Genomic DNA, 13,852 nt, shown 5'->3' with positions numbered 1-13,852 from the left:
GACCAACGAAAAAATCCAAACATTCATTGACCACCGATGAACGTCGTCGCTTACCAACAAGAAAACCCTAACCCACTTCCCCTGTTTCATCTATAAGATTTCACTTAAATACGTACCTTTCTGTTATGATAGAACTTTGTTGGATTTCCTTAGAAGTGTGCTTTGTTATGAGTTTATTGTCGATTTATGTAGATTAAGAAGAAAGGGGCTGATGATGGAAAGGGAGAGAAAGTGAGGGGTTCAGATAAGTGGGGGTGGTAAAGGATGAGAGATAAATGGGTACATGAGATTAGAGATGAGTATGAAAAAAATTGAGGGGTCAGCTGCCACAGTGTACATCCGTTAGGGTTAAGGGCAATTTTAAAAAATTTGTTAACGATAGGGATGGATCTGAACGAAAAGTATAACGGCGGACAGACTTAAACTATATACCATTGTAGATGGACAATTTTGGACCTTTTACCTTCTTTTTTTCCTTTGGTGTGAGGAAAATATTACAAATTATTCATTGTTTAAAAATAAATCTCATCTTTTCCACTTCATATTTTTCATACAAGACGATATTAAAATCTAGATTCTTGGAATTATGATTTAAAATGAAGTAATTAATCCTATATATTTCCTACTTTAAGACCAATGGTTTAAGAGGTTATTTTTTTCTTTGTGTCCAAACCAATTTGCGATATCCCATCAACATAAGAACAAGGTAAACTTTCCACAAAATTTCCTTCCGAAAATGAGTATTGATATTATATTTGAATGGAAATACAGCTATATATTTCTGAATTTCCTTATATTTTTATTATTTATTATTAATAAGCTACAAAGCTGGTACATTGTCTCTAATCCGTTTGCTTCCGTCTCCCATCATCGGCTTCTCTATTTGATATCACCGCGGAAATTACATAATTTCCATTTTAAGAAAATACCTTACAAATGGAGAAGTCAAAAGAAAAAGGAAAAAATTAGTTTATTTTACATTCATTCAAAACCAATCATAAATAAATGGCAAAAAATATAAAAACTAAACTAACCCGATGACTCTAAATTGCACATCACATAAAGGGGTTTTCTTGATTATTCACAATTTGAAATATTCAATCTAACGAAAAACTTTATAAATGGAGAAGAAAATAAAGGAAAAATATGAATATTTTACTTGATAAAAAGAATATAATAATTAGATGAAGAGGAATGAGTTTAATTTAGATACAACAACAATAACATACCTAGTATTATCCCACACCGTGGGGTCTGGGAAGGGTAGTGTGTACGAAAAACTTACCCCTACCTTGTGAGGATAGAGAGGTTATTTCCAATAAACCCTCGGCTCAGGAAATTACAGAAATCACAACAAATCATATATAAATTACAGAAAATATTAAAATTCAAATGTGACAGTCTTCCAAATATACATCAAATTTGAGGGTTCTTGATTACATGTACAATTTTTGATATATTAAAGAATATTAATATTGTCAATCATGATTTATGAATCATCATTTCCAAAGAATAGAGTTATTTTTTTCCTATTCTTTTTTCCTCTCTCAGCTAATTTACAAGTAAATTGAGGTCAGATGATCTTTTAGATCCAATCAAATTGGTATTCACCAATTGGCCAGGGCTTAATTACCTTTGGTTTAACAGGGCATTTCTCAGGTTGCCTGACTATATAAATTATATCTCCAGCTTTATTGTACATATCCTGATTCCTATGCCATGTCCATAGAGCATGTGTCTCATTTTTCACCTGCAAATTATCAACAAAGATAACATTTCAGATTTCTGTAACTATGAACAAAAATGGCGAATGTTATGGCATTTAGCGGCAATAAGCCGATAACTAAGACTGCGTGCAATAAACCCTTGTGGTCCGGCTCTTCTTCGAACCCCGCGCATAGCGGGAGCTTAGTGTACCGGGCTGCCCTTTTTAAGCCGATAACTAAAGTTGCAAGAAGTTACAATGTTATGGCATTTAACGGCAATTAGCCGATAGCTAAAGTTGCAAGAACTAGAACATATAACATGATGAAATGCCTTCATTCCTACTTCCCATATGAGAAAATTTAGAATTTTTTTGGTTTATAGGCTAATTTGACAAGTTCTAGCGATTTTTTGCACGGTCTATAAATTGACTTTCAAGATAATCTTGTGCTACAAAAGGTACTTTTTGATAACCAAGAAATCCTCGAGGGCCAGTTGGCACACAGTTTGAGACTCAACGGACAGACCAGCCCTTCTATGGTAGAGTTCAAACTCGTGATGTGCGCCTACCACACATCAAGAGTTGCGCTCTTACCACTAGACCACAGCTCTAGAGGCTGCTAGAAAACAATTATCTTAATCTTAAGGTATATCTTAATGACAAGAGTGTGTTGCCCTAGTGGTGAGCACCCTCCACTTCCAACCAAAAGTTTGTGAGTTCGAGTGAGCAAGGTGGAGAGTTCTTGGAGGGAGGGAGCCGAGGGTCTATCGGAAACAACCTCTCTACCCAGGGTAGGGGTAAGGTCTGCGTACACACTACCCTCCTCAGACCCCACTAGTAGGATTATACTGGGTTGTTGTTGTTGTTAAGGTATAAGTTAAAGGTATGTGAGGTATACCTAAAATTCAGTAGGAGTAGAATTGATAAAGATCATAATGAAAGAAATAAATATTTACCTCTAGTATTCCATGGCCGAAGCTACTTTCTCGGTATGCACTATAATCAGGTTGCTGATCCCAGCAGAAGTTACCAGCTGCTGGACCTGATGTAAAATTATAAGCACAGAATCCGCCCATAAATTTGTCCGGTGTGCTATCTGGTTTAGGACATTTCCCTGGCTCATCAGCATGTTCAATTGCCATCTTCTCACGGTTTCCACCATCACCGACAGTTATATAGACTGGACCACAAGGATCCAGTGTGTAGTTATAGACTCTGTTTGACCTTTCGTAGGCATGAACCTGTCGATTTCTTCAACTTATCAGTATTTGATACATAGATGTGCAATTTGAATGAAAGAGCATACACGAGCATTAATCTTTCTGCACCTAGAGTGGTACAAATTAGTTTGGGAAAGTTACACATTTGGCCGGTCGGCGAAAAATAATTACATTTGATATCCAATATACAAAACATATATACAAAACATATAGTGATGGCAGTGACGGAGGCAAAGACGGCAGCTTTTGCTCGTTTGTATGAGGAACTAGGGAACAAAGGCGGGGAGAAGAAGTTACTCCGACTCGCTAAGGTGAGAGAGAGGACGGCTCGGGATTTGGACCAAGTGAGGTGCATAAAAGATGAGGACGGCAAAGTTTTGTTGGGGGATGACCAGATAAAGAGGAGATGGCAGACCTACTTTCATAAGCTTCTAAATGAGGAAGGGGATCAGGATATTGTACTAGGTGAATTGAGGAACGCCGACAGCCCCCATGAACTAAGTGATTATCGGGACATTGAGGTCGATGAGGTCATGGAGGCAATGCGTAAGATGAGAAGGGGCAGAGCTACCGGACCAGATGAAATTCCGGTTGAGCTTTGGAGGTGTGTGGGTAGAGCAGGCGTGGAATGGCTTATTAAGTTGCTTAATGTGATATCCAAGACTAATAGGATGCCCGAAGAGTGGAGGTGGAGTACTATGGTCCCGTTGTATAAGAACAAAGGCGATATCCAGATCTGTAACAACTATAGGGGTATTAAATTACTAAGTCATACCATGAAAGTCTGGGAGAGAGTGGTAGAAATGAGAGTGCGAAGGACGGTGTCTATTTCAGACAACCAGTTCGGGTTCATGCCGGGGCGATCTACCACAGAAGCTATCCACCTTATTAGGAGGACGATGGAACAATACAGGGATAAGAAGAAGGATCTCCACATGGTGTTTATCGATCTAGAGAAAGCGTACGACAAGGTTCCTAGGGAGGTCTTATGGAGATGCTTAGAGGCTAAAGGGGTCCCGATTGCCTACATTAGGGCGATTAAGGACATGTATGATGGAGCTAAGACTCGGGTTAGGACAGCAGGAGGCGATTCAGATTATTTTCCGATTATTACAGGATTGCATCAAGGGTCTGCGTTCAGCCCTTTCCTATTTGCCCTGGTGATGGATGCTATAACACATCATATTCAGGGGGAGGTGCCATGGTGCATGCTATTTGCTGATGACATAGTTCTAATCGACGAGACACGACGCGGCGTCAGCGAGAGGTTAGAGGTTTGGAGACACACCCTTGAGTCCAAAGGTTTCAGGTTGAGCAGGACGAAGACGGAATACCTTGAGTGCAAATTTGGGGCAGAGCCGACGGAAGCGGGAGTGGAAGTGAGGCTTGATTCTCAAGTCATCCCTAAGAGGGGTAGTTTCAAGTACCTGGGGTCGTTTATTCAGGGGTCCGGGGAGATCGACGAGGATGTCACACACCGTATAGGGGTGGGGTGGATGAAATGGAGGTTAGCGACGGGAGTCCTGTGTGACAAGAAAGTGCCACTGTTACTGAAAGGTAAATTTTATAGGGCAGTGGTTAGGCCTGCTATGTTGTATGGGACCGAGTGTTGGCCGGTGAAGATCTCACACATCCAGAGGATGAAAGTTGCAGAGATGAGGATGTTGAGGTGGATGTGCGGGCATACAAGGAAGGATAAGATTAGAAATGAAGATATTCGAGAGAAGGTGGGTGTGGCCCCCATGGAGGACAAGATGCGGGAAGCAAGACTCAGATGGTTCGGGCACATTCAGAGGAGGAACACTGATGCACCGGTGAGAAGGTGTGAACGACTGGCAGTGGTGGGTACGAGGAGAGGTAGGGGGAGACCTAAGAAGTATTGGGGAGAGGTGATCAGGCAGGATATGACGCGACTTAGGGTTACTGAGGACACGGCCCTAAACAGGGAATTGTGGAGATCGAGCATTAAGGTGGTAGGTTAGGGAAATTGTGATGTCTTTGTTACAGCGCACTAGAGTGAGACTAGCCAGTTAGGAAGTAGTCTTAGGATGCTATTGATCAACTACTGATGATGGGCTTTATCTCCTGTGTATTAATACCTTACATCTTTCTCGTATTTCCTATATCTCTTATATTGTTGTTACTTTGTTTTTATGGTATTTATGTTATGTTATGGATTTTATGGTACTTTATGTTGTTTTATTATGAGTCTATTGATAGTACTAATATAGTGTCTCTTGTTGCCTCTTTGAGCCGAGGGTCTCCTGGAAACAGCCTCTCTGCCCCTCGGGGTAGAGGTAAGGTCTGCGTACATATTACCCTCCCCAGACCCCACTTGTGGGATTACACTGGGTTGTTGTTGTTGTTGTTGTATATAGTGATTATGTATAAAATATCTATATTTTTTGTATATTTTGCTGGCTATTATCTTTGATAGCGGCTATACTATGTAGTTTTCCCAATTAGATTTATGTGTTCTAGGCTAATGATAATTAATATTGTCACTTACATGTCCATTGAAAACTAAATCGACACCATACTCGTACAGCAACTCTTCCATCGCTACCTTCATACATTCAGCCTCTCGATAGTGTGCCGTGTAAGTAGAGTACCAAGGTGGATGCCAAGTGGCAACCAGCCACGGAGTAACTGTCCTATCAACATTAGCCAAGTCCCTCTCCAACCACTTGTATTGATCATCTGTAATCAGAAGCTTAGCGAGTCGTAACACTTTACTAGGTGGAGCAGAGCGGCAAAGAATGAAAACAAAGGACACATTCCAACCAATCGATGATTTGAGACAAATTTCCAAAGTCGACCGCAAGCATAACAAGGGGAATGAGAAAAGGATTGAAGAAAGGTTGAGAGTGTAGTTTACCTGACTTATTATAGGCGACATATCCCCCGAGCATGATGAAGTGTATGCCTCCCGCATTAAAAGAATAGTAAAATGGGGATGATGATCCACTTTCTTTTGACGGGAATGCAAAACGAGAACGATAGGCTGCAAATGTCTGATTTTCAGCTTGTTCTTCTATCTCATGGTTCCCCTCCACCACCATGATAGGAATTTTGGATACCAGCGGCTGCATATATCTATGGTGACAACGTCAGAAAAGAAGCACAAATTAATATAGCAAAGTATACGTGTTTTTCTGATCTGACGGACATCTAGAACTGGTCTTTCATGAATGATCAGGAGTTATCTCAGTTGAACCCTAAACTCTCAGTACAGAAGTTGAACTATCCATTTTGTTCTATGATAGTGAATCACATGTTATTACTTTATTCGAGATGTGTAAGGAAATTTTTTGAATGGGCAAAAAGGATTCAACCTCTCACCTTCCCCAATAGTCCCACCGAGGCTGATAGGTCTCATGTATCGGAGTGTCAGAAAATGAGCACGAGTAGCAATCTGCACCAGTACCATTTGAGAGATACAAATTAGCATACGTAACATCTCCCACCAATAGAACAAGATTTGGATCGTTCCCCATCAAATGGCTAACTGTGGAAGTGGTATTGTACGTGAGACCAAGGTCCCCTACAATTGCTATTCTCTTCGGGTAGCTCTTTGGAGAAGAAATAGGCATGGTCTTGAAATGGTAGATAGTACTCATAGCTGGTATAGAAGGATCTCCACATTGATAATAGTATAATGTATTTGGTTTCAACCCTGCAGCAGGAAAAATTGCACCAGATGACTAAATCAAACATGAGAAACAAATTAGCTACATAGGAGGCTTGCATTAGTTAATCCATTGAAAATGGTCCACCCCCCCCCCCCCCACCCACCCCACCCCAACCAACCAATTCAGTAGACATGAAGTTTGCAGAATGAGACTTTGAAAAAGATACTTGTTGCAGTTGTAAACATTCAAAGACCTAAAGAAAGTCAAACTGTGCGTCTTCAAACTGCCTCAAAGCATGAGCTATATACATTTTCCGCAGAAAACCAAAACTAAAAGCATTCTTAGAGACACCTAACAGCAGCAAATCAAACTGTAGTGAAGATACTTCTGCACATTATCGATCTAATAGAGGCAACATTCTAAGTTTGATCATTCAGAAGATTTATCGAGCTAAACTTATTTAAGAGATGAATAGTAACTGTGTGATGCATGATTCCTACTTCTTAGTATACGACCACTTTGTCCATGATGTCAAGTTACGAACACTGACATCTAGTTCAAACATTCAGTTCTTTGCATAAAAGAGTAAAAGCTGACACGAGATGAATGAATGGTTTGGTTATATTCAAAAGTAGCAAGTTTACTAGTTGAGATCTCAGAGACTGTACTAAACATCGAACTAGCAGAACGCAATCTCAGCTAGGACAGAAGAACAGCTGTTCAGTTTCTGCTAGCATACCTGTAAGTTGAACATGGTGTATGATTCCAGAAGTGTAGTTCTGAAGTCCTTCAAATGGATAAAGTTGATTATATATAAGGGACTCGCCGATTGCTTTGTGCCTTAACGTGGATTTATCTTTCCCATATTGAACAACACTGCCAACTTTACTTGGATCCAATGGTTTAATGTTGTCACCACTTTGATATTCCCCTGCAAATACAGTAAAACACACATTCTTAAACTCCGTCTCAAATCAAAGATGTTAGGGCGCTCTAACCAGTTAGCAAAAATATATATCTCACACAATTTAAAATTGCATAAACCAATAAAGAAGATTTTTGTTTCCAACAATATGCTCATATCACTGTCAATTGAAAGTTGGTCGCGACTAAAAAGCATATGATTGTGTATCAAAGGTACCATTTTATCAACTCAAATTTGGTGACAAATAATTGAATTTAACATATCTCAGATCGAAGATGTTAAAGCCCTCTAATAGTTAGTAAACATATCTAATCTCAAACAATTTAAAAATTTGCACAAACCAATAAAGAAGATTTTGATATCCAATATTATGCTCATATCACTGTCAACCAAAAATCTGGCCATGACTAAAAAGCATACAATTATGTACCAAAGATTCCATTTTATCAACTCAAATTGGCGACACAACTGAATTTAATATATATATTTTGGAAGATAAACATTGGATATTATCATAAATAGCTTCTCAGTATCCCAAATAGTATTAGCAGGAAAGAAATAGTAACTCCAGCACTCTGCTAGCTATGTGATTAACTGGAATTGATACAAGCACTAATTCTTCAAGCTAACATCTAAACTCAAACTAATAAAGGGCAGTCCGGTGCACTAAACTCCCGCTATGCGCGGGGTCCGAGGAAGAGCCAGACCACAAGGGTCTTACCCTGCATTTCTGCAAGAGGTTATTTCCACAGCTTGAACTCGTGACTTCACGTGGAGGTAACTTTACCAGTTACGCCAAGGCTACCCTTTAAACTCAAACTAATAGGCTAAAAAAAGAAGAAAACTTTAGGAAATTTACCTGTAATCCAGGAAATCCAAACAGAGTCATAAGTAGAAGAAAGTGAGACAGATATCTGCTCAGGCTCAAATCCTTTAACTTTCCTTTGAACTCTGGGGTCAGTGTCTGGTAAATCAACAGCATGTCCCCTAAAACTTTGGTCCAAAGGTACAGTCACTGGCTTAAAAGGTCCATCGAGTGTGGTTGGAATTTGACCCTTATTAACCTCAACAAGGCTAACAAAAACCAAAAACCAAACCAAGATTGACACAACAAACCCAGAATACTTCATATCTCATTCAAGAATTTGCATGCCCCAATATAATTAAACTCCAAATCTCAAGAAATCAAAAGGGTCCACAACAAATATATCAACGATTAAAACTTTAGCTCCAAAACCTCAAGAAAATCAAAAGGGGTCATATAATTATAGCAAACAAATTTGCATGTCCCAAAATAATCAAACTCCAAACCTCAAGAATTTCAAGGGGTTTAACAAAAGTATAGCAAAGATTAAAACTTTAGCTCCAAAACCCCAAGAAATCAAAAAGGGTCATATAACTATAGCAAACAAATTTGCATGCCCCAAATAATCAAACTCCAAACTTCAAGAAACCAAAAGGGTTTACAAATAATATATCAAAGATTAAAACTTTTGCAAAATAGCCCCAAGAAAATCAAAAGGGGTCATATAACTAGAGAATATGCTCTTAAAAACCAAATTCTAGGCAAAGAACCTCAAAAAAACAAAAGGGTTTACAAAAAGTATATAAAAGATTAAAACTTTAGCACAATTACACCAATATATCAAAAGGGGTCGTATAACTAAACAATATGCTCTAAGTATGCTCCAAATAACAAAATTGCAGGCAAAGAAACTCAAGAAATCAAAAGGCTTTACACAAAGTATAGCAACGATTAAAACTTCAGCTCCAAAACTCGAAGAAAATCAAAGGGAGGTATATAATTATAGCCAACAAAAGGTCAAATGTAAGAAAGGAAGAAACTTTGGTCAAGTTGGTGAAACTAAAGAATATGCTATAAATATGCTCCTAGTAAAAAATTGAAGCTCGACACTTATATATAATTTGGAAAAGGGAAAACTCTTGTTTCTTTTTATTTTTTATTTTTCTTTATTAAATTGGAAAAAAGAAAAATCTTGTTCTTTTTAATTTCCTTTTCAAGAAAAAAGCAGCAGAGACTGTGAGGAATGGTGTGGTATTTGTTTTTTTAGGCAGGGGAAGCACAGTTATGGCAGTTAGCCTGAACAGAAAAGAAAACAGGAAAAAAAAATGGTGGCATCCAATGAATTTAACCTCGGTTTTAGTGAAATACTATGAGTAGTATATTACCCATAAATTGATGCTTTTGGGTTCCTCTTTTGCTGTTTCTATCCCCACTCCTGCAAATTTCTCACGCTACGCCACCTCCTATTTTATATTTAAAAGAATTCGAATCTATATTCTTTATTTATATTGGGATGAGACTTCTCATTTGATTTTCTTAATTATTCGGGAGCTTAATTAATTTAAATTCGCCTTGAAAAGTCCTAATTTGAAGAGGGTAAACACATACTCAAGAATGAACTAATATTTATCACTTCATCCTAACTTTTGACGTAAGATAGGCAATTTATTATTTCTTGAAAGGTGGCATCCAATTGTAGTGTATTTTTTTTTTCACTGAATTCTTTTAGGATGAGAGTATGAATTATACTTTAATATGTGTTGTGAAAGTGGGTGTGGCTTCCGTGGAGAATAAAATATGGGAAGCGAAGCTTAGACGGTTTGAGCATGTGAAGAGGAAAAACTCAGATGACTCAGTAATAAGGTGTGAGCAGTTGGCTTTGGTGGGTATAAAAGAGGTAGAGGGAGGTCAGGGAAGTATTGGAGAGAAGTGATTAGGCAGGACATGACGCGTCTTCAGCTTACTGGGGATATAGCCCTTGATAGCAGAGTGTGGAGGTCGAGAATTAGGGTAGAAGGTTAGTAGATAGTCGAGCGTATTTTCAGATCCGTATCGGGGGTATTAAGGTTAGTCTGGCAGTGTTTTCTTCTTCTTAGATTGCTAATTTTACATATTTTCCTATTACCTTTCGCATCGGTTTCTTAGTATCTTGTTGTGGTTGATGCTTGTTGCTATTGCTTTCTTCCATTTATTTTCTGGTTCTTAATGTAATATTTTTATCTTTCTGGTCCTTGTTGGTGATATTGCTTATTTCTATTATTCCTTTCCATGTTTCTTGAGTCGATAGTCTATCGAAAATAACATATACCTTTTCAAGGTAGAGGTAAGGTCTACATACACATTACCATTCTTAAACCTCACTTGTGGAACTTCACTGATCTATCGTTGTTTTTGTAGATATAAAATCAGAAAGAAAAGGAAAATCAAGGTACATTGTATCTAGGAGAAGATTGTGAACTGTATTGATGACCATGTTATATAATGAGAAAATCATATCTAGATATCATTTTTTTTTCTCTTTTATATATTACTTCCTAAAACATTGAGCTTTGTTGTTACTTTTCTCAACAAAAAAAAAGAAGAAGTTTTTTGGGAGTTTTTTCTCTTAATATATCTCAGTGAGAAAAGAAACAGGGAGTCAAGTATTTGATTTCTTTTTTTGTTTCTTCCATTATTTTCAGAAAACTAATTTTAGGATACGTGTGTTGCACATATGTATAATGTCTATCAATTAAAAGTATATATATTGACGTTAAAATAAAATGTAATATTGGTTTAAACATTGAAAATAATTTTTCTCACACTAACATAGCAATTGTATTCAATATCTTCTGAATATGCATAGATGGTGAATCAAGTTAAATTAGTTGTACATTATTTTGTAGTTATATATATAATACGATATCTCTTTATGAATACATTTTGTCTCTACTATTTCATTCTTATTTCTTAAAGTTTGCATTTTAACCAATTTAATTCTTAATACTATAACTAATTTAGTTTTTATATTCTTATGATGGTCTTTTTATGAAAAATAATTTATGTATTCTAAGATTTTCGTAACCTTGAAAAATAATTTTACCTATTTGATGAATTCGGAAAGCAATAAAATTAGATTATTTTGCTAGTTAGTTAATTCAAATATTTAATTATCTGTTTAATCACTAAAAAATCTATTTTTTAAGGATTCAAGTTATTAATATTAGCTCATACCATATATTAAATATTTAATTATAACAATACTTTTATCCACAAAAACTCTTTTGTCGTAGTGTTAGTAAATGACTTTTGTCAATTACGTTCTTTCTCTCTTTCTCTTGCTATTATTAAATATTTTCGTAATTATTTTTCTAATTATATTTTAAAATCTATATTGATATTTATATCTAAGAAAATTATTGATCGAAGAATAAAATTAATAGTCAGTGGACCAATCTCACATACTACTCACAACATTTATAGATTAATTACTGATTTGGGATAAAGAACAAAGCAAAATGCTTTTATCTTTCTTCAATCTTTTCTTTATTTTATTTTGTTTACATCGTAATTATTCACCTAAAATTTAGCACAATTATACAATCTCCTTTGAGCTAAAAAATGTTCAATTGTAGAAAATTCATACGCATAAAGATTTGGTATTATTTAATCATACTTTAATTATAAAATTTATATAAGGTAAAATTTAATAATTTTAAAGTCCTAAATATAAGGACTTCTTGCTTAATTCAAATAAGAAAAGATTTAATGATTATTAAATTAGATTTAATATCAAACTCCTAAATATTAGCTAATAGAACAATCAAATGACCATTTTGTCTAGTGTGAACTTTATTTTAAAAGAGTAAAAAAGACAAACGATATTTCGTTAATAACCTTCATGCCTTTAATACAATATAGATATAGATAGATAGATATAGATTTAAATATAGATAGATAGATTTGTGATAATGAACGAATAATGTTAAAAAGATTCTAAGAGCCCTTAGTATTTAATTTTCCCTATTAGTTTATAAGGTAAAATCTTAATTAATATTAAAGTCCTTTTTAGAACATCATAACTTTAATAAATAAAGATTTAGTAAATAAAATTTATATGATTAAAACGTCTTATTTGTTAAGAAAAGAATTGTATAACTATTTTGTCTAGTGTAAAATTCAATTTAAAGAATATAAAACCGTCCAAATACTTTTAATTGGTAAGAACAACTCTTCGACGCTCAATAACTTAGTAGTTGATTATATGCAATGTTATTATGATTTAATTTCACAAAATCAAAATGTAAACAGAATAGAAACATGGAAAGTTCAAGTTGAGTGATTTTAACCAAACAAAATTAAGTACTTCTAATAGAAAGGAAACTTGAAAACGTTAATTTACGGTAATTTTCGGCCTCTTCTATGGCCTTTTCCCCTAAATATTTGAAAAAGTATAGTTATAGTTGTATCATAATTAAAGTGAAGTATTTATGTAAGGTAAACTCTTCATTAATTTTTAAATTTAGTTTTTTTCTAGAGTTTAAATAAGAAAAGATATAATAAATAGAATTTTAGTTGGTGTAAAATTCCTAAATATTAGGAAGATAAGTAAAATGACAATTTTATTCAATGTAAAATCTATTTTTAAGGGGTAAAAAAGGCGAACGATATTTCGTTAAGGGCTTTCGTGCTTTTAATATAGTATATAGACTATTTCTCATGTTTATTAATACATTATCTATAACGATTTACATAATATACTTTGTTCTTGGTTTGAAATATGTATATGAATTGAGTATTCAATTTGAATAACAGATAAATTGAATTACATAAAGGGAGTTTTATTACAAAAAATAATAGAGAATTTTCTATAAAACTATATTCGGTTAATTTTGGTTCAACCATTTAAGTGGATGTAGATAATATTTAGTACATAACTACACTACAACACATGGAATATATAGAATTATTATTATCATTGAAACTTCAGATCTCAAAATTCAAAATTCACATGGCAGCATATTATATAATACTCATGTTACAGATTGGAACATGAAAGTGGTTTAAATTGACTTTTTTTTTTAATGAGTTATCTGTTTAATTTGCCTTTTCACAAAGAATATTCAAAATACCATAAGGAATATTTCTATTGTCTAGATGGGAAATGTCATAATTAATTGGAAATCAATTTACTGGCTGAATAAAAAAACTGAAGTAATTACGTACTAATTAGTCAAACTAATCAATGCATTCACTTTGCTTTATGACATCTATATTAAGTTTGAAGGATTTAGTATTAACTCACTAAATTTATTTGTTGCTTCCTTTTTAAGTTTGAACTTGTTGAGACGCAAAGTTTCTATTTAATAAATGACCATAGATTCCATATGATTTGGTTTCTCACTATTAGTATATTTTCCTCCTTATGTCATGCTAATGTATTAAATAAAGGTAAGAATATGTATCACTTAGCTATAGTTAAGTGATGAAAAATATATAGACAATATATTTTATTGCTCCTAAAAATAATAGTCGATAAAATGTATATTTTTTATATATAATATATATATACAAAAATATATATAT

General features: G+C 34.9%; 1 protein-coding gene across 2 annotated transcripts; it reads right to left on the bottom strand.

The window, feature by feature from the left end:
• Positions 1–731: 731 nt before the first annotated feature.
• LOC107807820 (purple acid phosphatase 15-like) lies at positions 732–9,726 on the bottom strand. Of its 2 annotated transcripts, XM_075229126.1 has the most exons (8): positions 8,342–9,726; positions 7,297–7,488; positions 6,268–6,601; positions 5,804–6,021; positions 5,435–5,625; positions 2,662–2,946; positions 1,634–1,750; positions 732–929 (listed from the first exon to the last, which is right to left on the bottom strand). In XM_075229126.1, exons 1-8 carry the CDS (start codon positions 8,610–8,612, stop codon positions 918–920), a joined length of 1,620 nt encoding a protein of 539 aa, XP_075085227.1. In that variant the 5' UTR covers positions 8,613–9,726; the 3' UTR covers positions 732–917.
• Positions 9,727–13,852: the final 4,126 nt, after the last annotated feature.

The sequence above is a fragment of the Nicotiana tabacum genome, chromosome 14 (genome assembly GCF_000715075.1).
Source record: "Nicotiana tabacum cultivar K326 chromosome 14, ASM71507v2, whole genome shotgun sequence".
NCBI classification, from domain to species: domain Eukaryota; kingdom Viridiplantae; phylum Streptophyta; class Magnoliopsida; order Solanales; family Solanaceae; genus Nicotiana; species Nicotiana tabacum.
Note: the sequence above shows the minus strand (reverse complement) of the source record. Positions and strands in the feature narration are given on the sequence as shown.